The sequence below is a fragment of the Lactuca virosa genome, chromosome 6 (assembly GCF_052849685.1).
Source record: "Lactuca virosa cultivar CGN04683 chromosome 6, Lactuca_virosa_CGN04683_v6, whole genome shotgun sequence".
NCBI classification, from domain to species: Eukaryota; Viridiplantae; Streptophyta; class Magnoliopsida; order Asterales; family Asteraceae; genus Lactuca; species Lactuca virosa.
This window is the reverse complement of record NC_136431.1, coordinates 266,036,273-266,064,097: the sequence shown is the minus strand read 5'-3', so window position 1 is coordinate 266,064,097 and position 27,825 is coordinate 266,036,273. Positions and strand designations below refer to the sequence as shown.

General features: G+C 34.5%; 4 protein-coding genes across 9 annotated transcripts in view; all 4 read right to left on the bottom strand.

Moving 5' to 3' along the window:
- Positions 1-11,074: 11,074 nt before the first annotated feature.
- On the bottom strand, positions 11,075-14,528 carry LOC145120966 (putative E3 ubiquitin-protein ligase ARI2). The gene is made up of 6 exons (XM_079056751.1): positions 14,057-14,528; positions 13,479-13,511; positions 13,112-13,391; positions 12,553-13,033; positions 11,917-12,465; positions 11,075-11,402 (listed from the first exon to the last, which is right to left on the bottom strand). The coding sequence occupies exons 1-6, from the start codon at positions 14,192-14,194 to the stop codon at positions 11,297-11,299; spliced, it is 1,587 nt and encodes a 528-aa protein (XP_078912877.1). The 5' UTR covers positions 14,195-14,528; the 3' UTR covers positions 11,075-11,296.
- A 5,310-nt stretch (positions 14,529-19,838) lies between these two features.
- RPS9 (ribosomal protein S9) lies at positions 19,839-21,386 on the bottom strand. The gene is made up of 2 exons (XM_079056475.1): positions 20,916-21,386; positions 19,839-20,385 (listed from the first exon to the last, which is right to left on the bottom strand). The coding sequence occupies exons 1-2, from the start codon at positions 21,264-21,266 to the stop codon at positions 20,098-20,100; spliced, it is 639 nt and encodes a 212-aa protein (XP_078912601.1). The 5' UTR covers positions 21,267-21,386; the 3' UTR covers positions 19,839-20,097.
- A 957-nt stretch (positions 21,387-22,343) lies between these two features.
- The window catches only part of LOC145121055 (F-box/FBD/LRR-repeat protein At1g13570-like), an 83,556-nt gene continuing 78,074 nt past the window's right edge, over positions 22,344-27,825 (bottom strand). Inside the window, exons 1-6 of one of the 6 annotated variants that reach the window (XM_079056834.1) lie at positions 25,097-25,322; positions 24,935-24,994; positions 24,369-24,441; positions 23,418-24,263; positions 22,913-23,068; positions 22,344-22,779 (exon numbers count right to left, since the gene is read on the bottom strand). In XM_079056834.1, coding sequence (XP_078912960.1) covers positions 22,495-22,779; positions 22,913-23,068; positions 23,418-24,263; positions 24,369-24,380 — 1,299 coding nt within the window. In that variant the 5' untranslated portion in view covers positions 24,381-24,441; positions 24,935-24,994; positions 25,097-25,322 and the 3' untranslated portion in view covers positions 22,344-22,494. Of the gene's footprint in view, positions 22,780-22,912; positions 23,069-23,417; positions 24,264-24,368; positions 24,442-24,934; positions 24,995-25,087; positions 25,324-27,825 lie in introns of those variants that run through there. The other 5 variants (XM_079056837.1, XM_079056835.1, XM_079056833.1 and 2 more) reach the window with 5 other exon arrangements.
- Positions 26,362-27,389, bottom strand: LOC145122508 (secreted RxLR effector protein 161-like). Its single transcript, XM_079058103.1, has 3 exons — positions 26,982-27,389; positions 26,465-26,527; positions 26,362-26,388 (listed from the first exon to the last, which is right to left on the bottom strand). Exons 1-3 carry the CDS (start codon positions 27,387-27,389, stop codon positions 26,362-26,364), a joined length of 498 nt encoding a protein of 165 aa, XP_078914229.1.

Sequence of the window (27,825 nt, the reverse complement as noted above, 5' to 3'; positions counted from 1 at the left end):
TATTCTTTTGAGTAAAAGGGAGGGACTCGACGAGTTGAGGCGTAGACTCGTCGAGTAGGATCGCATGTGCTGACTGGATTAATGAACGGACTCGACGAGTCGGAAAGGGTGGACTCGACGAGTCCGCGCTATGGATTAAAACCCTAATTCTCGGGGTCTGTGCCCTATTTAAAGGCCTTTATGGCCTCCATTTGCGGCCACTTCACCCCTGAGAAACCCTAGAGAGCAGAGAGATCGTTTGTGGTGCAAGAGGAAGGCTAATTCATCATTATTTGGTGTGTTTTAGCAAAGGGAAAGGAGGATTTCGAGCTAGGCAGTCTTGTGGGACTCAAATCTTCCATCATTTGGTGCAGAGCTGCTGTGGGAGGTAAGGATTCATGTCCATTTTCATTGAGTAATATATTTCATGAATCTAGGGCTTTTTCTCTTCTTTTTGGTAAGAGATCTAGTGTATGTGTTGTCCCCTTGTGTCAATATCATCAGATCTGGACCTTGAGAGGTCCAGAGAGTCCCTATTCTCCAGCTTTATGTAGTCCTTTATGAGTTTGGGGCTTAGGTTATCATTTTAAGGGTTATTTTGGCATATAAAGGTGATAGTGTGATGCATGGGCCTAAAGTTCGAACCTTTTCGTGATTATCATGCTTGGGAAGGTCAGATCTATAGATTGGAGAAGCAGAACTGACCTCAGAAGGTCATTTGAGTGTGAGCATGGAAGCAACTCACCGAGTCATAAGTGGACTCGACGAGTCGAGTCGGGGTTGCCCCGCGATTCGTGACAGGAGGAACCCGTCGAGTGGAGGGATGACTCGACGTGCCAAGAGAGGCTGGAAGGATTTAGAGGACCCGCATGGACTCGCCGAGTCGCCCATGTGCACTCGACGAGTCGGGTCAAAGTTTGACCGTTGACTTCCGTTGACCTTAGGGTTTTGGTCAAGTCTGATTCAAGGGAGTTCAGGGAGGGGTAGAATGGCCTTCTACCCAATCTTTAGAAATGGGGCTATGAGAGAATATTGATCGCGAATGTTATTTGTATAATAGGAGGTGGCTAAGTCGGGACGTTGAGCTCGAGAGTTTATCCGACTTCATTGAGGTGAGTCTTCTCACTATACTGTACCTGGAAGGGTACCTATGTGTGACCGGAAGGTCTTATATGCTATGAGATGTATGAGCTGTATGTTGTTATGTGATATGTATGTGTTATGTATGTTATGTATGATAAGGACCGGAAGGTCAAGATGATATGGACCGGAAGGTCAAGAGGTTACGGACCGGAAGGTCGATACGGGTAGGACCGGAAGGTCTACCGGGATTCGGGACGGAAGTCCCCTGAGACATTTGGATCGGAAGATCCCACAGAGATATGGCCTGGAAAGGCGTATGTGTTGTATGTGGTATTTGGGGAACTCACTAAGCATTTATGCTTACAGTTGTTGTGTTATGTGTTTTAGGTACTAGCGAGGATCGCGGGAAGGCGTCGACATAGTCTGTACACACTGATGAAGATTTATGTACTTGAGATTCTGGGGTTGTTCATTGAGATATTACGTGATACAATGGGTTTTGTTATGAATGAATTATGTTTTAAAAATGAAAAATTGTTTGAAAATTTACGTTGTTACACTTGATCTGCCATGATCTCTTGGTTCCTTTGTTAAGGCAACCACCCCTTCATTATCACATAAAATCTCCATTGGCTCCTTGATGGATGGAACAACTCCAAGGTCTCCGATGAAGTTCTTCAACCAAATAGTCACCTTTGATACTTCTCTTGTCACTATGTACTCTAATTCACATGTAGAATCACCCACCGTCTCTTGTTTGGAACTTTTCCAGGTTACCGCTCATCCATTTAGGGTAAACACCCAACCAGATTGAGAACGAAAGTTGTCTCTGTCTATTTGAAAGCTAGTGTCACTATACCCAGTTACTCTCAGCGTATCACTGCCACCAAGCACAAGGACCCAGTCCTTAGTTCTTCACGGATACTTGAGAATATTGTTAAGTACTATCCAGTGAGCTCTACCAGGATTTCCCTAATAACAACTGACCATGCTCAAAGCAAAAGCCACATCAGGGCAAGTACATGTCATAGCATACATGGTAGATCTAATAGCATAAGCATATGAAACTCTACTAATTTCTGCTATCTCTGCATCAGTACTCGAGCTCTAAGTCTTACTCAGTTTGGTATTACTTTGTATAGGCAATTCTTCTTTCTTGGAATTCTCCATACTAAAATGCTTTAGTACCTTTTCCAAGTATGTACTTTGACTAAGTCAAATTAGTCTTTTACTCCTGTCTCTCAAAATCCTTATCCACGGAATACAAGCAGCGTCTCCAGATCCTTCATAACGAAACAGTTTCCAAGCCAAGACATAACATCTTGAAAGGTTGGAATGTAGTTTCTTATAAGAAGTATGTCATCAACATATAATGCCAGGAAGGCTATTATACTCACACTAGCTTTGACATATACACAAGATTCATCTTCACTTCTAGAGAAGCCAAACTCTTTGACCTTCTCGTCAAAGCAAAGATTCCATCTGCGAGAAGCTTGTTTCAATCCATAGATTTAGTTATCATGATTACACACTATATTCGGATACTTTGCATCCACAAAACCCTCTGTTTGACTCATGTAAACATCCTCAGCCAACTTCCATGTAACATCCCAAAATTATGAGGTAAAAATTTCATTTTTAATTCGACCAAAATATTAATTATCATTAAGTCAACATTCAATATTCTTTTTCTAAATATTCAAAAGAACTTTATTAGAAAACAGTTATCAGAGTACAATCCCAAAATCATCATAATGCGAAAACATGGGTGGATGAGTTGTGATCAAGTCGAACCCTTCCTCTTCGAACCGAAGTACCTGAAACCATAACCATAAAAACCATAAGCACAAAGATTAGTAAGTTCCCCAAAATACAACATACCATACATAATAATCACATACTGTGCCCCCGTCCTTCATTGGACCTCACCCGGCATCGAGCCCCGCTCGGTATACAGATGTGTTAGTTATTAGGCATCGCCTGGCATCGACCCCCACCCGATATACATCTAAGCATATAAACATATAATCATATGAAAACATGCAACAATCATGAAGAAAATAGAATACCATACAGCCATCGAGCCCCACCCGGCATCGGGCCTTGCTCGATAAGCATAAGACACATACTGATAACTAACATACAATATACTCATCAGGCCCCACCTGGCATCGGTTCGTGCCCGGTAATCATACTATCACATAACACATGCAAGAGTCACGGAGACATCTAGCATCCTAACATATAAACCATGTGCCAACATTGGTGCCTTCGACCCACTAAACACAATGAGGAAACTCACATCAATCCGCTGATAACCAAATAATTGCTCGGACCGCTGAACCGGATAATCTCGCGCTAACTAACAAAAATACAATCTTAATCATGAATTAACCCGATAACCCAAAATCTAAGGCCCAATCCTTAAACCAACTTCCTAAAGGGTAAAATACCATTTTACATTTTTCTTACTTGTTCCATCACCAAGGTCCAGCCCAAATGCACAAAAGCCCAAAATAGCAACCCAAAGCCCTAATTAAAAGCAACAAAAGCCCGTTATGGACCAATAACCCGATTGGACCTACTTCCAAGAAAACCCTAGGTCTATCCATAGCTCAAAGTCAAAAGTTCAATGGCCCAACAAGGCCTAAACCTCAAAAAGCCCAAAATGAAAAATTAGGGAGTTCGCCCCACGTATTCACCCTCGAAGCACAGAGTACAAGTTATTGATGCACGAATCGCCCATTACGCTGAGCATACTTCCTACGTACGCCCAACGTACTCATCGGGGACCAAAATCCATATTAAGCTCTTTAATGGTTAAGCCAATGACTTCCAAACTCAAATATGACCCTAAATGAGATATCTTAACACGTAAAGTTGGCAACTTTACTCCTTTGCAAGGCTTAATGGGAACATCCCTAATAACATCCATAATAAACTTCTAAACTCATGCATGGTCCAAAATAATTGATCAAGATGACATTTTTATGAACAAGGGACCTCCCAAAGGCCAAGATCCAACATTCTAAGCTCTTGGAGTAGCTCATACTCACAAGGATGACTCTAAGGACTAAAATGAACCCAAAATACTGCTTAAAGTAGATTTAACACCTAGAGTCATCAAGATAGAAACTTTATACCTCCAAAATGTAGATCAAGATGCAACAAGCCTGGATCTAAAAGCTTCAAGTAATCCCACACTTCTCCAAGAAGGCCATTCTTCTTCTACGAACACCAAAAAAGCATGAAATACCACCAAAAGCTCAAAAACCACTCAAATGGGGGCTATAGTGACGTTTCTAGGGTTTGGAGGGATGAAGGCTGAAGATAATAGGGTTTGGTGGTGAGTTAAGGAACTTAAATAGGGTTCAAGACCCTAAATTAGGGTTTGGGTCTGACTGGGGTGCGTCCTGTGTACTTCGGGTATGCCCAGCGTACTCCATAAGGCATGCACGATCATTTTCCTTAGTACGCCCAGTGTATGCCAATGTACGCCCCTCGTACTGGCCTTCTCACTAGTACGCCATGCGTACACTTGTGTACACCCCGCGTACCCGGTTAAACCCTAAAATCACCAAATTTCCAAAGGCCATAACTTCTTTGTTATAAGTCTGTTTCTGACGATCCTTATATCCACGAAGAGGTAACAAGATGCTCTACACTTCTATCACCTCATACTTGCCTTAAAACTTCCCGAACAAAAATCTAATTTCCATAAAAGCCCAAACTGACACTTTACCGATATACCCCTTGACTCCAAAAAACAAATCGAACTCCCAGATCATCTAAGTTACATTACCCACACCCGAATGGGTCTAAATCTCTTTTCCTCAAACTTTAGAGGTTGTAGTTGCATTTTTTGTCACTCTCTTTCATCATGGTGTAACATCCCTAATTTTCATAGTCAGAAAAGTCCACTTTATTTATGCTTATTTTAAAACAGAGTATTCTTTATATTGTGGAATTTGTCCTATAAAAGTATTTCCGAAGAAATGTTTTTCATTGATTTATATTAAAACTTGGGATGTCATAACTGATACAAGAAACATAAGCATAAACATGATTAATATTGGCCTTACAACATCTAATGGCCGACATTTCCTTTAATCTCTCATCAGATCCAAACATCAAATACCTTCGTACTACTACCTATGATACAAAGAAACTGAGTGGTTCTGGTTGGGAAACCTGATGAGTACATAGGTTTTTCAACCCACAATATTATAATTAATTTTTTATACTTATATAATTTCACAGCGATCAAATAATCCAGTTACCCATTCTTGTTATTCTCACATAATTATCCTATATAATGACTTTATTATGTTTAACCAAAGGATCAGTAAAGATTGTCTATACATATTCCATACTCTCGGATTAGTAATGTCTGACCATACCTAATCCATACTATCGGATCAATAATGAATTAATATATCTAATCCATACTCTCGGATCAACACTAAATGTTTATAGTTAATTCATACTATCGAATCAGTAATGAATGTCTATATCTAATCCATACTCTCAGATCAGTAATGAATGTCTATAATACTTTATGGTCGTCCTCTATACCCTACTAGATGACTAATCCTTAGTAGTACAATAATACCATGTTGGTCACAATCCCTCATCATATTTTACTTCCTATAACCCTTTTACTATCGATTATTCTATAAGAATAAAATACATATATGGTTAAATAAAATCAGCACATATAGTTTCATCTAAAACAGAGGGTCTTAATCACAAATAATAGGCATATATAACATTTAATTGCCTTAGTACTTCATATATATGTGTAAGATGAAAGTAACTATGCATTCTACTGTTAAAGTGGATGACTGGAAACTTGGGCAGCGATTCGCTTCAACACTTAGCATTTTTCCTTTGATTTTACCTGGGTACGAATATCACTAAGTTTTAGTTTTATATTCCTAGTGACTAGTGATAATATAGATTCCTTACTAATCCTAATGTCTACATCAAGAACTATTAGGTAAGGAACAACCAAGTGGGATCATATCGGAGGTAGGGTATGTTTGGTATACAGAGTATATTGTTTGGAAATCCCACTTTGAACACCTCACTAAATCCAGCCTAGACATCATCCCGTCAAGTAGATCAATCAGTATAATGACTATGAATAACCTATAAATCTTATTTGTAGATTCATAACAACAATTATGAACATAAACATACGTTACACTTGAAATAAAATAAGTGTTGCTTAACTTACAAAGATTTTTGCGAAAATAGGGAAATTGCGCAGACAGAATCTCAACCTAAATACTTCTTTTCATCAGGCTCCTGGCTAGCGCAAAGCCTTGCTAAAAAGTTTGGAAGTCCAGAAAAATTCGGACTCAAAGTGTGAAAGAAGACCAGAGAAATATGGGTTTGAGTTGTGAGAAAATGAGGCCGGAAGCGAACTAATTTATAGACCCGGGAAGGATGCGCACCATGCACCATGTCCTCTATGTGTCGTGCACAATGTCGGAAGAGGTGATGTAGCATCTGTCGAGTGGTGACATGTGTTGGCAGCTCGTGGAAGGTCAGAGGCATGTCGCGCTTGTTGTTTGTGTGCGCGGTTCCGCGCGAAAAATTCTATTTTCTTTAAAAACTCATATCTTCTTTATACGAGCTTCGTTTTCGACATATTTTATATCTACATGTAGCTATCGACGAGATCTACAACTATCATTTAGACTCCGTCGGCTAATTTTGAAATTATTTTTAAGTTATATTTTTAACAGACTTAGACTGTTAAATCCGTTAATAATTCATAACTCTTTCGTGTGATGTCCTTTCTCGACTGTCTTTATATCGACGAAATCCTATTAATGACATCTTCGATTATTGTTTATATTGTTTCGGCTAACAATCAACCCTTCTAAATTTCGATACCAGTGTTGCACACCGTTGTGCTGAAACTTTGAAAAGTCATAACTTCCTCTCACGATATCATATTTGAACGTTATCTATATGCACGTTCTCGGTTTTACGATTACTATGAATTTTTTTTTAGATTACTTAGGTTAAAAAGCAACTTGGCTAAAATTCACTTTTTATGACGTGCACAGTCGTGCCGGTTTAATCGCGAAACTTCGAAGAAGCATAACTGCTTAATGAAGTCGGATTTCAGCGTTCTTTATATGTACAAAATCATTATCACATATACTATAAATTTGGTTAAGGTTAACTATCCTAATTAACCTTCTATCAAAATATCGTTTTTTCGCATATTCTATTTTAATTGTCTAGCCCGAAGTTGCAGTCATTACACATGGTCATCAGGATGGAGTGAATCCATACACATATAGACACCCTCAAAATCATATCTAATAACCCCTAGTTTCTTCATACCCTTCAATTGGGTTTTATATATGGAGTGTGTTTCAGACCCTATCTCATTTGTCTTGGAAAGAGGAACTCGTACTACTTGATCAACTGTAAATTTTGGTAACGACCTAAATTTTCCTATTTTGCTACCGAGGTTAGTTCACAGTTAAGTATGGTTGTTAAGTTTCTTTTGTCATGAATAATGTTAACTTTATGGGGTTAAAGTGCAAGAAAATGATTCTTGATCATATACATATGCATGCTATATTTTCTATTTTGTCACCTTTGAATGAAACTAGGATATGCATGCTAGATGTTGATTGATTAAAAGGTGTATCTCATTATATGTTATCACATATTGTTATGTATACTTGTATTGATAGGTGTGTGTTTGAAATATGTAGTGTGCCATGAATTAATCATAATAATAATTCACTTGCACGATTACATGAGAGAGGACTAATTAATTATCTAATTAATTAATTAAACGGGGAATACAGATAACGAGGTTAAAAAGGGTAGTAACCTAACCAAGGTACGTGCCCTTACAAGATATCACGGTGGAAGGATATTTTTGGAGGAAAAGAGCTTAATCCAAAGTAAACATCGAATGGTTTTCTAGTTGACCATTTCGAGGCATGGTTCCGGTGCACTTGGTGTACGGGACCCGGAGTGATGTTGGCTACTTGGAGACGTCGGATCAAACATCACGTTTGGGTAGGGGAAAGTGTTTAAAGTACCATGGTACCACCCTTGAATGACAATTCATTGTTTTGTACATGCAAAGTCAGAGTAGTGAAGGCGTCGAACCAGGGACAGTGCTACGGGTGAGATTCGCACCCCATTTAGTGCACTGGGTCGCCATGTCACGTTAGTAGCAAACATGGTCTTTCTTTGGGGATTTCAGTGATGTATTAGACCCTAGTTACCGAGGGACATTAATAGTAATTAAAGTGAAGCAAACAAATTAATAATTACTGCGATGAAAGAATGTATGGATTAATATATACACGTATATATTAATACCTATCGATATATGTTGCATGGATTGATGTGATTGCATGACTTCACATGATGTATATGTAATCTTTGTTTCCATGTTTATGTGCTTAAGATTGATTCACTGTGTTGCTGTGGACACTTGTTTCTTGACTGTTGATGTAGCTTTGCATTGGTACTGGTAGCTTGATTATTGATGGTATGATGATCTTATGGGTAGTTGTAGACCTTTGATTAGTAGTGATGATATCAGTTTGAGACTTCTTGGGATGTTTCATTTACCTTTGGTTTTGACATTTGTTATGGGTTAGTTTTTACAACTTTGGATATTGACTGACTTGTTTTGAAAATAAAGTAACATTGATGATGTTTTCATACAATTTAAAAATAAGTCTTCCGTTAATGTTTTCTGATACAAATTAGTTAAAAATAAAAGAAGGTTTTTTGGTGAAAAATCATGGTGTTACAATTTTGATTTTCATGAGTTTTGTCCTTTGTTTAGTTGCAAGATTTGATCATATGATATACATCATCATGTAAAGCATTGAGATGATGGATTCGAAAAGAATGTCAAAGTTTGCCTCGTATATCCCCATTTTCCAATAGGTAGATAGGCTTAAGATATGAACAAGTTGGTTCGGCTGGTTTATCAATATCTTTGACAAAAATATCACAATATGCATTGCTCATAGGTATATAAGATCCTTCGAGGTTACAAATAGAGGATACGTTGTTTTTCCGATATGGAAAATGGGCATCATCAACGTTCTAAATGGTGTGAGGTGTGGCGTTGCGTGGCGGCAAGGTCAAACCCAAATTTTATGAGCCATGGCGAGTCATAGTGTTTTTCAAATGGTGACTTAAGACGTCAAGTTGGGGCTAGCCCATTTGGCTAATAAGGAGGTTTCTAATCTAACAACTAACTAGGAGGTCCGAGTTAAATCCCAGGCAGATGAGATATTTAAATTATTTGTCGTTTCCAAAAAAAACTTGAGACGTCAATTTTGTATGTATAAAAAATCACATAATTATAGATTTATATAAAATATATCAAATTTTTAGAAGAGTTATATCAGCCCCTAATAACAAAAAAGTTAACAAAAACTTAATTGTAGCATGTTCGATATGAAGAAAAAAAACGTGCCTTGAAAAAACTTGTTCCATAACGCCTTTGCATTGTTACACCTAACATCGCCGCTATGCAGGTTCCGGGACAACATAGACATGCCATAACGTGTCTTTTAGAACAATGGTCAATTCGAATAAAATTATAGGCATTTGGTATGTGATGAACACATGACGATTTAAATGTGAAACCGAGAAAGTTGATGAGTTTAGAATATAAGTAACTAGATCACATTAAATAGCTTGGCTCTTAAAATCAATTATTTCTCTTGCTCTAGGTTTGATACAGAGTGAAATCTCTATCGAGAAATTAAATATTCTCCTAAATTTTATTCCTACCCATCCTCCTACCATATCAAATGTTGACATGTGTCATATTTAATAACATATTTAATGAATTTATTATTAATTTATTCCACTTGTCATCATTTAATATGGTTGGATGGTTGGAGGATAAATAAGAATAAAATGTAGAAGGATATTTAATTTCTCATCTCTAAAACATTACAATTTATTTTTCAACAGCGTTAACAAGTTTTACACTGGAAATTTTGTTAGTAATTTATAGTTGTTGAACATCTGAATTGTTGAAATATTTTAGTACGATGAAAAAACAAAATTACTTCATTGTTTTTACAATTATTTTTTTAAAGTCATGTAACTTCTCTTCCTAAATAACAATTGTAAAATATAACTTTAAGAACTCTTTTTATGGAATCATCGTGTTTATGATTTTTTTTTCTAATATACGATATATATTATATATTTGTATCTTTGTTCACATTTAAATACCTTAGAAGTTTAAACTTATTCATGCTTAAAAGAGTTTAAGTTTCTTTTTATAATTTTTGACTTCTTTTTAAAATATAAAACTCCAAATTCAAATTTTACTTGAAGACTTCAAGTATATTTTAACAAAAAAGTTATACATAAATTTATGAATGTACTTAATTATTTTTTTTAAATCAATGGCATGTTTAGATAAATCATATTTTATATAGTTTTGCATGTTTTAAAAGCTTCCAATTATTTTTATCGAACACGAATATAAAAATAAAAACTTCAGCTTCCAACTATCAGCTACCGGTTTTCCACTGCTAGCTAGTTTTAGTTTTGTCGAATAAGTGCTAAAAGTGCCAAAAAAAAAAAATCTAATTTCTCATATCTAAAGGTGTAAAAAAAAAGTTTCATATTTTCGCACTTATAAGATGTTCAACCACCTCAACTTTTTCATACTTCAACGAACAAAGAAGTTTTGTATTTTCTTCATACTATAAAAGCATGAAGAAGATTATATATATATTTTTTAATTCTATATTCTTCTACGAACATTGTTTAAACCACTATAAATGCATACAAAAAACCGTGTATAATTTCTATAATTGTTGTAGATAAATAGAATGAAAGATTCTAACCTCTACATGTTTTTTTTATTGAAATATATATTCTGATAGGAAAGGGATATATATATAAATTATAAAGTTCATTTTATTCCTCTATGCATGTCATAACCACAAACAGATATTGCAGGGGACCCAAATATAAATCGTCATATAAAAGCTTACGATATAAATTGATATACCCTATCTTCATTCATCTTATATAATTGAAGCAAAACCAGATTCAAAACCATATAACATCTTAAATAACTGTATGCAGTCATGATCATATGAGCGATAAAGAATATAACTTGTAAAAAATATAACCTTATTCTCCTAAAATTAGCTTCCAAGTAGTTATGAACAAAAAGTTTGGATGAAGTAATATCAAGTCATTTATCAAGCTCCACAGCCTTATCTGCACCCATCGATCTATAAGGCGCTATGTTGATCGTTGTTCTCAGATGAAGCAGTATCTCATTGTCAATGCAGTCATACCTAAAGTCAACAAACCAAAAGTCAAAACATGACAGATCAGGTTATACTGTGTTTGACACGCACCGGACTAACACATGACAATGAGACAAAAATTACAATTTTTGTCCCCCCCCCCCCCCCAAAAAAAAAAAGGTAGAACAAGGTGGAGCATGGACTCACTCTCGATCTCTTGTGTACGCAAAAGACGTAAATGCCCCTGTCATCCTCCTCATCGAAATAGCCGTAGAAAACTTGTCTGGTTTTGTCCTGTCCACTCGGGTCTTTATTAACAAATGCAGCGGGACGCTGCATTTGTTACAAGATGACAGGACTGGACAAAACCAGACAATCTTTCTATGGCTATTTCGATGATGAGGACGACATGGGCATTTATGTCTTTTGCGCACGCGAGAGATCGAGAGTGAGTCCATGCTCCACCTTATTCTACCTTTTTTTTAGGGGGAGGGGGGACAAAAATTGTAATTTTTATCTGATTCACATCAGTAGACAGTAGATAGTAGACAGATGTACTCACAAATTCTTGCAAAGGGCATCAGTAACCTTGGAAAGCGCAATAATCCGCATTCTCGAATCCATAACTTTGTCCTCGGAAAACTCCTCAAACTCTTGTTCCAAAAAATGTGATAATTTCTCAACATGCCCTTCAAGTTGCTGCTGCTGATCTTCAAACAAGTTCTGTTTAATATTCTTTTCCAAATTTGTCATTTCATCGCTAAGAAACATGTCACTAAACATGTAAAACGCAAACGGATACGAATAAGAAAGAATCCGCCTTGATCTAAACAGCCTTTTAGCCCCATTTCTCACCCAATCATAATCCTTTATTTCCAATTCCCTGGCTTCCATTTTCACTATTTTCCTCTCTAACTTTTCCTTCATAATGATTTCAGCCTTTAAGGAATCCGTATGTGCTTTGAATCGACTATGATAATGAGAATAACGCACGATTTCTATTTTTGCACGTTTTGTGTTTGCTATTTGTTCTTCATTGAACCTTCCACATGTGTGGTTAGCTATACTATCCCATGTGTGTTGTATACCCGTTGCTCCACCACATAACCAACTACAAAATCAAAATCAAGCTTCTCTTGTTACTTTTTTTATTTAGGGTTTTAATGTTAAAAAGAAAAAAAAAGGAAAAGATTCTAACCAAAATGGTTGACCACATATACATCGAACAAGGTTGCATCCACCATTTTTTTCAACTGGTTTATGACATTTTGGACAAGTTTTTGTATTAACTGTGATCCAATTACATGTCTCTGACTCATCTTGACATTTTTTTGACCAAAGTTCCCACATTTGACATGAACATGGAGAATGTGCTTCTGAAGAACAACTAAAACAAAACTGAACACCACAAGCACATTCAACCTCACAATACTCATCATCTTCAACACGAATGGCATTTCCACAATGTGGGACACTCGGACACCATTTTACCCTTTTGTTATCTTCAATATATGACTCCAAAAGGTATCTTTCAAACTTTTCAGCCAAATTAGGATCCTTTTTGCTCACATAATTTCTGATTTTATCCTCATCACAAACCACACTGCATCTAGAAGCCATGCAACTAATTCGCCTACTTTGCCCCTCGTTTATCTTCACAACAAAATGCTCTGTCCAACCTTAAAAAGAAAATGTAAAGTACATTACTTAAGTTTTGTCCCTATTAAATTCTTTTGGGAAAGAAAATTTGTACTTACAAGTGTTGCAAAAATAATGGCCACAATCCATTGTAGTCATTTTATAGAAGGGGACTTCCTCCAAGCATATTTCACAAAGTACAATGGAAGATCGATGCTTTGAAGAAACATTGGAATCATTGGGTACCATTACACATGCTTCAGTATAAAGCCTATCTTTTCCATTTTCTACAAGCACTTGAAAGACTTTATCAACATCCCATCTATGATGTATAAGTAGAGTCCTTGCTTGATGTTCCCTTAAAGATAACAAGTCCATTACTCTTTGTAGATCTTCCCTCTACACAATGTAAACAACAGAATCACAAAATTACTAAAAACCACCATGTGTAGCCAATTTTAAAATGACATAGATAACATGCCTTACCTGTGCAGTCGATACACACTCTTTTGTGATAACCTACATGTTGGTCAAAAAGAAGAACTACATTTAAATTTATAATAGAACAGATACTATGATCAACTTCTTCATATTGAAAATGATCAAACTTTTTGTGGTTTTAGAGATTGATAACTGCCTTAAACTTAAGCTAATCAATATGTTTATGGAAATATGATGGAGTTCACAAACTAAACTTTTTTGGCTCAATTTTTAAACTTTAGAAGTATTAGATAGAACACGATTATTCAAAAGTTGACTGCTTTTCTTGGGAGAAAGTTGATCTATGTACACAGATTGCAAAACGTATGAATGATCTTCGTTACATTTTTTCAAAAAGAATCAAAATTTCATAGGTTTAATGAAGCAATTCCAACCAGAATCACAAAACGTTAAAGGGTACAAACGACAAACCCTAAACTTTGATTCTTAGGTTTCACAAAAACAGGGGATTAGAAAAGAACGCTGAAATAAAACCTTTGTTTTCGTTTTTAATTTCCATTGAATGAAAAGAATCTTCACAAATATTATAATAAACATAAGAGAAACATTAGCTGCTTGATTACCTTACAAGACGAACCAGTGCGGCTCGTTAAAGCAACATCTGCACGACGATCACAATCATCATGGTCATCAAAGTCACAGTAATCGTCCTCATCGCAATAGTCGCCATCATCGCAGTAATCGCTATCGTACGGATCCATGTCTATGTAAAATATAGTTTTTTACAACGACCAAGTCAATTTTCGTGCAGAAGGGGAGGGGAGAGAGCTTGGTATGGAAGCAAGAAGCCAGAGAGATTTAAGGGAAGCTGTTGCTTCTGTTTTACATCTTGCGATTGGATTGTTTGAGAAACAAAAGAGGCAATGTGTGTAGTGATTAGGAAAAGGTGTAGGAGGTGGAAGAAGATTTGGGGAAGTGGGGATGAATTTCGGCACTTCTTTTATAGGTTTAGATGAGTGTGGTAGACCCCCATTGGAGAGTGGAGACGTCGAAGTTGTGAGTTGTGAAAGTTGTGATCGCGTAATAAGTAGAGACTAGAGAGAGTCACCACATCAAATGATCAAATAAATCGGATGGTTTGTTTGATTTCTAACCCAACTGGTTTTCTTATTTCCTTATAAAAAAAATAGTGTTAAATAAGAAAATTAAAAAACTATTTTATATTCATTTAGAGTCCAAGAAAAAATATTTTATTAATACTATGTCAATTAAATTCCTTTCTTTTTATAAAATGTTTAACCTTGTTCTCTTAAAATTTACTTCTATAAAATGTCTATAATATATTTTAGTTTTTTCAAGGTGTTGTGTTTAATGTGGGGGGTTTGGCATTAAATATAATGTTTTTTATTAATATAATGTTTTTTATTTAACTATATATATATATATATATATATATATATATATATATATTATTTGGGTTAATATCATAAAAAGTCATATATATTAGGTTTTTCGCATTAAATCTTAATTTATTTTTCCACTAAGAAAACATCTTACATTTTTTAAATTTGGTCATTTTAACAGATTTACCATTAATCTTCTATTTTAGAAAAAAAAATGAAAAAAAAAACGGAAAAAACCTCAACTTATTTTCTCGAAAAACCATCATGAAACATTTGTTTTTTTTTAAATGTTGTTTCCAATTATCGTTGGCAAAATTGCATGATGCTTAAAGACAGTAGCTGTCTAGCAGTTGAAAACAAATGTCTAGTCTAATGTTTCCAACATAGATAACATGAACGATTAGATTAGATTCCAAACATAGATTGATGTTTGAAGTTGTCTTTCTCTTTGGTTCTTAAAACAATCTAAAAGATATCAAGTCAATTTAGATTGTTGTATATACCTGCTACAATCTCCGATCATCCTTGAAATATATTTTGGTATGTATTTTTCCAACAAATATTATATATAATAGTTTTTCTCTTTGTTTCGAACAAATGAAATGTTTCATTTAGAATTTAATGCTAAAAACCATTAAGACTATTATAAATACCAATAATAAGAACATGAAAATTATAAGTACAAATAAAAAAACTGGTTAAAAAAGAAATAAAATTGAGTTTCAAAGAAAATAACAAGATTATTATGGATCATATCACTTGTACGATTAAAAATGTTTATCTATAGAAACATGAAAACTAAAATTAAATTTCTAAAAAAAATCAAATATAAGATGTTATTTTCAAAAAAAAAAAAAAATTGAGAGTTTTCGAAGAAAAAAAAAGTTAATGGTTTAAAAATTGTACATGTGAAAATTGGCTTAAAATTTGTATTTTGATAAAAAAAAATAACAATAAAAAATAATAAATAAATCTTTAGTTCTATCCTTCGGTAGTTATCCATTGATCTTGTGTGTGTACCAATTAAATACAATAAAAAGTAAATAATTTAACAAAGTAAAATAAAAATAAAAATTATTTATAAAACCATTTTGTGTCATTAACCCAAAAAGGTATCCAGACTTATCATTATAACAAACATATATACTTGAACATTTTTTGGAAGTGATTCCTTGTTGAGATAGCTTTTGCTTGACGAAAGCCTTTGATTTTTCTTTAGTGTGACTATGTATTGGTTTGTGTCTGGTTTAGTACTTTTTTATGGATTCGTTCCCCATCGCGTCGTTAATAAAACTTAGTCTTCACCATATGATGACAAAATTCTAACAAGTTGCATGTTACTTACTTTATCATTTTGGCAACATATATTCACGATGATTGGACCAACATTCTTGAATAAATCTCAATTTTTTTTTTTTGGTCAAAGTTTGATTTTATTTCATCAAATTTGCCGCAAAATTGGTATTTTGCCTTCTTTTAGTCTCGGTTGAGTTTTGAAGGTTAAAAGTATTTTGAAATTCGTAGTAAATTACGGATTTTGAAAACTCGATTTCACTAATAATAATCAAGTTTTTCATTATTCTTTATTTTATTTTTATTGCTAATACCGGTTATATTATTATGTTAAGGAGTTCTAGATAACATCGTTGAAGAGTAATCAAGTTTTATAGTTATCTCATATATATGTTTTGTGATGGGAGCTAATAGTTAAGGGGAAAAAATTTGTATAAGAAATCAATGGTTCAAATCATGACACGTTTAAAATATTGTTATTACATTGTGATTAACGTTCTCATGTGAGCTTTAAGGAGGGTTTTATATAAACTGCTCCCATAATTCGATTTATCATTTTTTTTATATGTCATTTATTTTTTTTATTTTTTTGATAAAAATAAATCAAACAAATTCATAATAATCAAATAAAATTAATATTTAAGTGTTTAAACCTCTTAAGAAAGTTTAACTGGCCTAGAAAAAATAATAAAATAAAAATTGGATTCCTAGTTAATGATATTAAATATTAACCCATTTTTAAAAACAAAATATTTTGTAAACATTTTTAGAATATTTGGGCTTTCGCTCTCTTTAGGTGCCCAATAAAAAGAAACAAATGGTGAAGACCTATTGACCTAACTAATTCATATCGTTAAGAAATTGAGCCAAACATACAACAATAATTGTTTATTTATAGACTACTTACCTATGTTTGCTTTGGAATTTCAGTGTCTATTTATGGTTCACATATTAGTATATGAGTAAAACATAAGAGTCTAAATTGTAATGTGCCCCTACTTGGACCAAGTCCTAGCTTATATTGAAATTTTATTTTATTTTGTGGTCCGCATCAATCTAGCTAGAACATATATACAAATAATATATAATTAGAGGATTTTTAATATGTCTTTTAGTGATTCTGATAAAAAGTTGGATTTGACTTCGTCAGATTCAAGCAGTTTGATATCATAATTAGAAGCATTTGATATAGTCATATAACATCTAATATGTTTTTAGTGTATCAGATACAATCAACAACTATCAAACAGAGAACACCATTTATTTTGTTTTTGCTAGACTAAAACAATAATAATTTGTTCTATAATAAAAGAAAAGCTAATTGTATATCATGTTTGCAACAAAATAAATTCTTATGTGCTTAACTAAAGTATAACTCTCCTTGAATATAAACTTTTCAGAAAATACTATATTTTTTTTGGAAAATACAACATTTTGATTTATCATGTAATTGTAAAATACTTTAATGAAAGTTACATTAGTAAAATGCCTCTTATTAAATAATATGTGTCAAAATATTTTGTATTGATTGTTGACAAAATATATAGTCATAAATATAATGTTAAAAATGATAAAAATATAAAATATTGTGTTTTTTTTTTCTAGGTTAAAGGAATAAAGGAAAAAACTAACGAGAAAAGGCATGTTACAAGGACAATGCTTTGTTGACGTTGGAATATCAACTTTCCATTTTTGTTGACGTTTTCATAGATACCCCCCCCCCCTTGATTTTTTTTTGTTAGAAATAGCCCCTATACTTTAATTTTATACATATTATGTCGAAAAATATAAAATTTTGGCTATGCCCACCCCCCCTCCCCCCAAATCAAATGTTGAAGCTCCGCCCCTGTTTCTATTGCTAACCCCCCCACTTGTTTCTATTGCTAACCCTTGTATGGTGCATGATGGTTCACATGATACAACAAGTTTTGAGCTATAAAGTGTATAAGGATGCTAGGTTCTAACTTAGATACGTTCTTACTTAACCATTAAACTTTGGAGAGAGGATAACTAATTAGTCCTTTAAGAGATGAAGGAAATAGAGAAGAGTACATATAAGGCTTGGGATTCGGCAAGAGAATCTCATGCATTGCATCATTATATACAATGTTAACTTTTGAATGCAAGTTTTATGTCAATGTATTTTTATTTTAGGAAACGTTATTCCTAAAGAGTTTAAAAGAGTTTTGAGATGAACAACAATTTATTTTATAATATACAAATGGGTGTTGGTCTATATATTATTTTTTGAGATTCTAACTCATGTGTAATTTTGTAGGATTAGAACTCGACCTAACATACTATTTTTGCATGTACTCAAGTGCACTAGAGCGGGTTGAGAAGAGGAGATAGTCACACACACACATATACACAATAAAGACCATATGTTTTGGGCTTGAGATAACTTACACTTATTTTGAAAAATAATTGTCTCTTATCTTAATTGTGTTATTACCTTGTATTCCTTTAAACAAAAAACTGTTTTAAAAGCTTATGATGAATTGGGATTTTTGTTTTTAATCAAATATGTGTTTAATCTTTAAAGACACGTTTAAATGTTATTTCAAATTATGGTTGTTACAATCAGATAAACACTTGTTAGAAGACTTTTGGGGTGGAAGAAGGCTCTAAATGACACTTTTTCGGTTTGTAAAAACAAAGTAGTATACAATTAATTTTCTCAAACAAAAAGGCAAGCAATAATGTAGAAAATAAAGTGTAAGAAAAGAGAAAACAAACTTGAGTATAAACCATTTTACCAAAATTGATATGTTCACTTTGCTCGAGCCCACTCGAGACACTGATGTACTATAAAAATCTTTTCACGGTTGAACTCAAGCATTGTATAATAAGTGGTTGTTATTCTCTTTCCTTAAGTAAGTGGCAAGTGGATTGATATTTCATGCCAAACTAGCCACTTATGAAAATAAGAATAAATAATAGATGGATAATCAATGATTCTTGGACGAGAGTTTCACATTTATGGAGCTGTGGTTATTGGTTATAGAAATAAGATGTGCTTACTTCTTAATAAACTCAATAGAAAGTATTGTTCCACGTGAAGGTCGAAGGAGAATGCCTTCAATTCAATTAGAAAAGAGTTTTGAAACTTTGTACACACTACAAACGTCGACTTAATACTTTTTCTACAGTTTCTTAGTTTTTGACCAATTGCAATATAGTGTGATTGAATAATTAACGATGTGGATGTACGAATTAGATAAAACTTGTAATTTAATGCCAATTGACAAGATAAGGTTCTAAAAAAGGAAATGATATTTCCGGTTTATGTTTTCAATTTTATATTAAAACTCAATTTTTGTTTTTTAATACTCATTTCATCGAAAGTGTTTGGCGATTACTATTATAATTTCCAAAACTTCATGGTATCCGAAGTTGAGTTTGACATGCTTCTCGAAATAAAATCCAATAGTTGAAAATTTGTCACAAAACCAAAGAAATAATAATGAATTGTTCAAATAATCCAAAGGGGAATGTGTTTATTAATTTTAAGATGCCTAGAAAGATCTTACAAAATAGTTTTATATAGAGGGAGCTACATTTGATAGGTAGCCAAATTTCTGAAAATTAAAATTGACATCAAATTCATCTAATTAACCTCCTAAATGAAGATAGGAAAAACATAAATCAAAGAAACGAACGTTCTGCCATTAAAACCAAAGAAATAAAATAAAGAAGTAAGCCAAAATTACAGAAATGGTCCTTGCATTCAAGACAAAATTACAGAAATGATCCATCTCGCCACAAAGCACATGCTTAAAACCCTCACATTGATTTGATAGAAAATCAGCAAGTTTGATCAATAACTCTAGCCATGGTTTTAAATTGATAGGAAGTAACATTTTATAACAAAACTACCCTACAAAGTACAAACCAGTATTTGACAAGAACCAAAATGCTTGAATGCAACAAAAGATTTTACATGAAATAAATGTCGAAAACGCCCCTCAACGTTTGGAGAATTGTGGGGCTTTTCGTGCTTTATGGAGACCAGCTTTCTTCCTTTCAACTCTTCTTGCATCTCTAGTAAGCAGACCTTCCTTCCTCAGAGGCTTTCTGTGGTCCTCACTCACTTTCAGGAGTGCCCGGGCAATGCCCAGAGAGATTGCTTGTGCCTGCCCGGATAGACCACCTCCATGTGCCTTCACAAACACATCATAACTCGTCTCGTATCCCAATGTTGCTAAAGGCACTTTGATGTATTGAAGCCACAAAGGATTCCCTTGAAGATATTCCTGTATAATAATTGAATGCCCAATCTTAAGCAATGATTCCCACTGGTTTTGGGAATTTAAACTGCACAGTCTTTGTTATCATCAACAACTTACTCCTACTTTGATGTCACATTTGGTTATGTCAAATACTTGAAGTGATTCTTCAGTGAGACAAGAACTGAAAGAATCTGGTCTAATTTAAAATACCTTTAAATTTGTTGCAATGATGAAATGATGATGCTAAATGAGTAAAACCTTAAGAAGAATGTTGCAAGTTTCATGATCTCATACAAAAAAAGATTATTTGGGTAACAATTTGACAGCAATATCATACCACTTGAAGTATTTGTTATAGGTTTTGAGGTAATTGCAAAATTTTATCGAAAATTTTGGATTCTGTATCAATTCTGCGTTTGATAGCTCTACTTGGATGCTAGATAAACTAAAAAATCCAAGTGTTACAGTAGGAAACCAAATCACAGCATAAGGGTTTTTCTAACAAATGTAGATAAGACGCAGGAAGTATAACTAAGTGGATAATATGGAGCTACCTGTGCATCACGGTAATTGATTATGAATTTTCCAGTTCCTTCCTGAATGACAACCCGCGCAATGGCACATTTCCGGCGACCGGTGCCAATCAGCGTCTGGGCAGCGAAGCCACCGGGGAGTCTCGATTTGACGTACTTCTCGATGTTCGTAGTCTCCAAATCTCCGGTGAGAGGCTCAGCGGCGACAGTGGCAAGTACGGTAAGAGATTGGGGTTTGTTTGTGGAAAATTGAGATAAGCGAAGTGACTTTGAGGAGGGAGCGAGAGAGATGGAGTAGGGTTTTTGAGAAACTTGTGAGGAGAAAGACAAAGAAGAGAAGGATGAGGTGAGCGAAGAGATGGACATCGCCATTTTCGTTCTCTTGGTCCTTCTGGATTTGGGGATGAAGATTTGGTTGAAGAGTTTATGAGGGTGGATAGCGTACTACAGGATAACGTAGTTGTGTTTGTCCAGAATGCCCCTTCTTCGTTACCGGGCAGGCACATTTCGTTACAGTTTTTGTTACTATGGTATATAAACATTTCTACACATTTCGTTCTAATTTTAAAATTTTGACATTACTGTTATTGTAGTTAAATCTTGGGTTGATGTAAACCAATACAAACAATGGCTTCGTCATGTTCGTTTCTTTAAATTAACCGAATAAAAAATAAAGGAACTAACAGAACAAGTTTTTTTTTTTTTTTTTCCGTTCGTTTAACTAATTATATTGTTCATGTTTATTTGTTTATATTCGTGAACATGTTAAACGAATATAAACGAACGAAGATAAACAAACACAATCGAACATATAATATAATAATATAATATAAAAACAATTGAACATATTTAACGTTCGGTTCATTTACAGTTCTAGATAAATCCATTATATTTGGTCCTTCCCTCGGTGTCAAATTTCCAAAATATAACAGGTCCTTCCCTCGGTGTCAAATTTCCAAAATATAACAGGGTAAGCTTAAAGGGCCTACTATGATGGATTTGCTAACTATAAGTATCACCGGTGTCAAATTTCCAAAATATAACCAAACCAATAGAAATATGTATACCACATGGACCAAAACCGTAGCTTACTCTCATTACATTATACTTGGATAAATTATTAAATTATAACCTAACTTTACAATTTTCTTAATTTAGTTACTTTATTTTAAACCAACAAATTTTCATTTAAAAAAAAAAAAAAAAAAAAAAAAACTAATAAAGACCTAGACAATAAATCAAAAATAGCTACAACAAAACTACATCATGAGACTATAACTATATTGCAACATAGGTCGTTAGGTCCAATTATGCAAATCTTAATTTAAGACTTGCATATTTTGAAATATGCTCATTTTTTAAACCAATGAAAAAAAGTTAACTGAATCGCCTACAAATGTACTTCACCATGCATATGTTAACAAACCTAATAAAACGGTGGAAGGAATATAAGAAACGTGGCACAAAATAAGTCTTTGTAGCAAAGTTAACAGATTCTTTCGGGTTAACATACTTAAAAAAAAAACACAAGTGTTGGTCAAGCATTAAAACTAAAAAGCATGAAAACACTGATGATTTAAACTTTAAAGTGAATCATGGATCATGGATCGAGGTAAATGATTTCAGCATGCACAGAAGATCGCCTAAACCTTAGCAATTCTTTGAGGAGGTCCCAACCACATTCTTGAGAAGCAGGCTTCACAGTCATTCTTTCAAGTACAGGCGTATTCGCAAGCAAAAAGTTAATAAAATTCAGCTCTCGAGCCACCCCCAAAATCCCAGCAATTTTCACAAACCGCAATTGGCTAAAAAAACAATTCTGGAAGTCTTCTTCCACTAAGTTCTTTGCAACTGCCCTTGGAGCAGCCTGTTCATCCGGTCGTGCCTACACCATAATAAAAATTTCTTACACATAAATCACTTGTACTGTGTTTGACATACACTGAACTCACATGACAACATATAACAGACTTATACTTATACTGTGTTTGACATGCACTGGATTGAAAGAAACTCACCAACATCTCGAGTTCTAGAAGGTTGGGTGAACTCCTTAGAATGCAAAGGGCTGCAAGACACTCGTCCATGTCATTGAAATTTATACGTAATGAAAGGTAATTCAGTTCCATACATGGAGTAGGCAACCTCCTTGGCACCATATCAACTGCCAAAAACTATAAACATGCAACCAAATAGACGAAAATACCCCAATTAGTATTGTAATAAGGTCCCATTTGTTATACAAGACATACAAAACAGGCTGTACTGCGTTTGTCATGCATTAGACCGAAAGTCTGAAACTAATGTCAATGAGACAAAAGTTGCAATTTTTTATCCCACAAGAAAAAAATTTGCAACTTTTCCAAAAAGGTGAGACTGGGTCTCACGCTTTTTGGGTGAGACAAAAAAGTACAATTTTTGTCTCGTTGAAATCAGTCCCTGTAAAAATATAGTACAACCTGTTGTGTTGTGTCTTATCCTGTGTAACAAATATAGACAAACATGGCCTTGATGGTTTTTTACCTTTAAAAAGAAACTTTGAACTTCGAGTCTTTGAATACTTGGCAACGAAGCAAAAAACTTGGTCAACTTGCTCGTAGTGCCTAGAGTCAACTCATGATCATTGCCAATATTGACATACAACCCAATAGAAACAGTAGAAAGATGAAAAGTGTTCTCAAACACAACATCTTCAAAAACACCTCCAATGTCAAAAAACGTAAGTTTAGGAGCATGAATTTTAAGATTTGCAAATCCTTCAAAGTTCATCAAAGTCAACCTCTCAAGCAACGGACACCAATGTATCAAATCCTCAAAAACATCTTGATCCATTGTAATGTGTTGAAGATCAAGACTAGTCAAGATCTTAAACCCATTAAACCCCAATGGAGGTTTTAACAAACAGTTAAAAAGCTCTAAATGAGATAACTTGTCACACAAGTATAGAGAAGATGGTAGCTTGTAACGTTGACCTTTCCAAATCTCAAGTATAAATTCTTTGACTGAACCTCGTGAAAGAAACAGAATCCATCTATCAATGTCACAAACACCTTGAAGGTCTCGATGTGAAAGCTTGAATTTGTGGATTAACCCATTGTGAAGTAATAAAACATGATCCACAATTTTAACCATTTTGTTTTTTATAATTGTTGGATCTTGAGATGAGACTAGAACAGATTGATTATCGAATACAAGACTTGTGAGATTTACCCATTTGTATCTCCATTTGCTTGATAATATGCTTGTTCTTACTGCATCACGGAGGGTTAAAAGAGACAAGATTTTGTCTATGATGTGTCCTGGTAAGTTGCTGATTCTATCAACCTCTGCTTCCATTTGGCAAGGAACCTTTGGTTGCTCTCTTGGCTTCTGAAAAAGATTTACAAGAGTTATCATGATACTATAAGTTGCAAAAGGAGCACAATCACATGCATAAAAATGAGAAGATGAATGTTTTGTGGAGAAATAACTTACCATACTACTCATCAAGAGGTGTGAATATTGAAGTGTATTGTTGAATCATCATTACTTAGTTTCAGCCATTTTCCTACAAAAAGATGAAAAGAAAACAAGGAGATGATGAGAATAAGTTTTCTCTGATGTTCTCGGGTTTATCTAGACGAATGCTTGAACATCAAACTTTGATGTTCTTACATAAAAAAACAAAATTGTTTTCAACAAATAAACACCAAAAACACATAGAAAAAGGAACGATTGATTCATTTCAACAGTGTGTAAAAGCAATAACAAATAACAAAAATCTGCAATAACATAATAACTCATTGAAATCAAAATAACAGTGTAAAAACAAATAACAAATAACAGTGTCTAAAAACTGAAAATTAAAATCAAAAGTGAAAACAATACCTAATGTCCTAATCTAAAATCTGCAACAAAGTAACAAACTAACAATAAACAATTAACATTGAATTGATTATTGATTCCCAAATCACAACAAGTCAACAAGTCAGGAGCATTTTGATTTTGGCAGTCCTAATTCCTAATCCCAGAAATTGAGACTTGAGAGAACAGGAGCATACCTACAGGAGAAATGGCGTAAATTTCAAGTTTTTGGGGGTCTTGGTAGTGTATGAAAATACCTGATTGTTGAATTAATTATTGATTCCCAAATCACAACAACTCAACTACAGGACTACAGCGTAAAAGAGAACCGGAAGAGAAGAAAGAATGACCTTACATACCTGATTTGAGTGACTTCCGGTGACAGCTGATTTCCGATGAATGGCGATTTGGCGAGACCAGCAGGCCGCACGCGTCCAGACTCCAGCGAGGCAGCGAGCGACGATGAGGGCGGAAGATACGATCGATTTCACATTCGTTTGGTTTGGATTTTGGAAATTGAACTATATGGACTATGGAGAAATCGGAGGGCTACAGCCCAAATTTGAAACTAGCAGGCCTATACTAAATTTTCTCAAGTTATATTTGCTATTTGTGATCCAAATATGCCCCTCCTGTCCCTACACATACTCCACCTTCCATATTATCCCCTTGTTATGCTTCCTGCGTCTTATCTACATTTGTTCAAAAATCCCTTTTGCTTTGATATTATATTGTTTCTTGCTGTAAAACTTCAATTTTTTAGTTTATCTAATCTAGTAACCAAGAAGAGCTATCAAACGCATAAATGATACAGAAATTACATCAACACCTATTGCTGTCAAACTGTTAACCAAAGAATCTTTTTTGTTTGAGATCATGAAACTTGCAACATTCTTCTTAATGTTTTACTGATTTTGCATCGTCAATTCTGCATTGCAACCAAACTAATGGTATTTTAAAATTTTCAAGATTCTTTCAATTTTTGTCACACTAAGAATTACTTCAAGTATTTGACATAGCCAAATGTGAAATCAAAAGTTGTGATATTCATTTATAGGAGTAAGTTGTTGATGATATCAAGATGTATTATGAAACTCCTCTTAGTTTATTTGTTGTAACAAAGACAGTATTCAAGATCAACAGTTTAAATTCCCCAAAACCCGTGTGAATAGTGTAGGGAAATTTAGGGTTTGTGGTGGAGATCTGGATACCAACTTGGATCGTGATATCACTTTCCGAACTGATATTTCTACCCTATGCCTGGGTTACAGGAAATTCAGCCTAGGATAATCCAAGTGGACACTTACGATTCTAGGCACAGAAATCGCATGACAATATGCTAGAGGATTCTGTGAAAGTATGATGAAAAACGAGAGCTTGAGGCCGTCCCTATCTTCTGAAAAGAAGAGTCGTTTATATAATAAACGATATTAGGGTTTCATTAGGGTTGGGCCGCTATGGATTCCTTTGGAAGCAAGTCAGGGTAATCCGGATTTTAATGAGGATTTAGGGTTACCAAAGCTAACGAGTTTCGTTAGTTTTACCATAATCATCACACTATGTACCCATAAGTAAAATTTGGAGAGGTGTCCACAACCTCTTGAAATGCGGCTACACTTCACAATCACATAGGTAACTCATTGCCATGTATCTGCACATACATTTATCAAAGGAATTATTAAGAAGTTAAACTTCAACCTGGCTAACATGCAAAACCGAACACATACCTGGGATGAATACTTCATGTGTTCCAATCTATAAGTATGAGCTTTCCACATTGAATTCAACTCCTAACATTATATTAAGAGGGAATTGGGTGTCTCATCATTACAGAATTAAATGGACTTTAATCACATCCCGATTACAGACTTGTGCACTAAGTCTCTTGTCAAACCTTTAGTCAAGTGATCTGCCAAATTTTGTTGCGATTTTCACAAACTCAACCGAAATAACATCATTCATGATTAGTTCTCTAATCATATTATGTCTAACACCTAGGTGTCTAGACTTGCCATTATAAATCTGGCTATATGCCTTAGCCAAAGCGGCTGCACTATCACAAAGGATAGAAATAGGTGCTATCGGTTTAGACCACAAAGGAATCTCATAGACTAAATTCCTTAGCCACTCTGCTTCTTTACCAGCAGCTGCTAACGCAACAAACTCAGATTCCATTGTCGAGTTTGTAATGCAAGATTACTTCTTGGAAGCCCAAGAAATGGCACCTCCCCCAAGCAAGAATACCCAACCAGAAGTTGAGGAATGGTCCTCCATGTTGGTTATCCAATTTACATCTGAAGGACCTTCTAAAACCGAAGGACTCCCCAAGTAACTCAAACCATAATTCATGGTTCCTTTGAGATACTTAAACACTCTATTCACTGCTTGCCAATGTTGAGCACTAGGATTACTAATGTACCTGCTCAACTTACCCACAGCAAAAGCAATATCAGGTCTGGTACTTGTCATGGCATACATCAAACTACCAATAGCCTTAGAGTATTCCAATTGTGAAATGGGAACACCATTATTTGGCATTAGTTTCACACTTGGGTCCATAGGAGTACTCACAGGGGAACAATCAGTAAAATTAAACCGCTTGAGAATTTTCTCAATATAATGACTTTGAGTCATCACCAAACCTTTGTTCATCCTTTTAATTCTTATTCCAAGAATTACATCAGCCTCTCCCAAATCTTTCATGGAAAACTTAGATGATAACAATTTCTTTGTTTCATCTACTTGATTTTGGTCGGTACCAAAAATCAACATGTCATCTACATATAAGCAAATGATCACCCCAACTTTAGTAGCATCATCAAATCTACTATAAACACATTTGTCACATTGGTTTGTCTTGAAACCAGAGGACAAAATAACTTCATCAAATTTCTGATGCCATTGTTTAGACGCTTGTTTCAGCCCATACAAAGATTTGACAAACCATATGCTCTTTACCGGGCATAATAAAACCTTCAGGCTGTTTCATGTAAACTTCCTCGTCAAGATCACCATTTAAAAAGGTTGTTTTCACATCCATTTGGTGAATAACCAGATTGTGGATTGTGACAACCCGAAATTTCTATCT

Bases quoted from the DNA above. Each gene is read 5' to 3' on its own strand.
- LOC145120966 (XM_079056751.1), bottom strand. From the start codon at position 14,194: ATGGATCCGTACGATAGCGATTACTGCGATGATGGCGACTATTGCGAT. The intron at 13,034-13,111 runs GTAAGTACAAAT...TTTCTTTTTAAG, and splicing joins CCATTATTTTTGCAACACTT to GTTGGACAGAGCATTTTGTT. The intron at 11,403-11,916 runs GTGAGTACATCT...TGTTGACTTTAG, and splicing joins GATGCCCTTTGCAAGAATTT to GTATGACTGCATTGACAATG.
- RPS9 (XM_079056475.1), bottom strand. From the start codon at position 21,266: ATGGCGATGTCCATCTCTTCGCTCACCTCATCCTTCTCTTCTTTGTCT. The intron at 20,386-20,915 runs GTAGCTCCATAT...ATTATTATACAG, and splicing joins TCAATTACCGTGATGCACAG to GAATATCTTCAAGGGAATCC.
- LOC145122508 (XM_079058103.1), bottom strand. From the start codon at position 27,389: ATGAACAAAGGTTTGGTGATGACTCAAAGTCATTATATTGAGAAAATT. The intron at 26,528-26,981 runs GTATTCTTGCTT...ATATAATGTTAG, and splicing joins ATTCCTCAACTTCTGGTTGG to GAGTTGAATTCAATGTGGAA. The intron at 26,389-26,464 runs GTATGTGTTCGG...ATGTATGTGCAG, and splicing joins ACATGAAGTATTCATCCCAG to ATACATGGCAATGAGTTACC.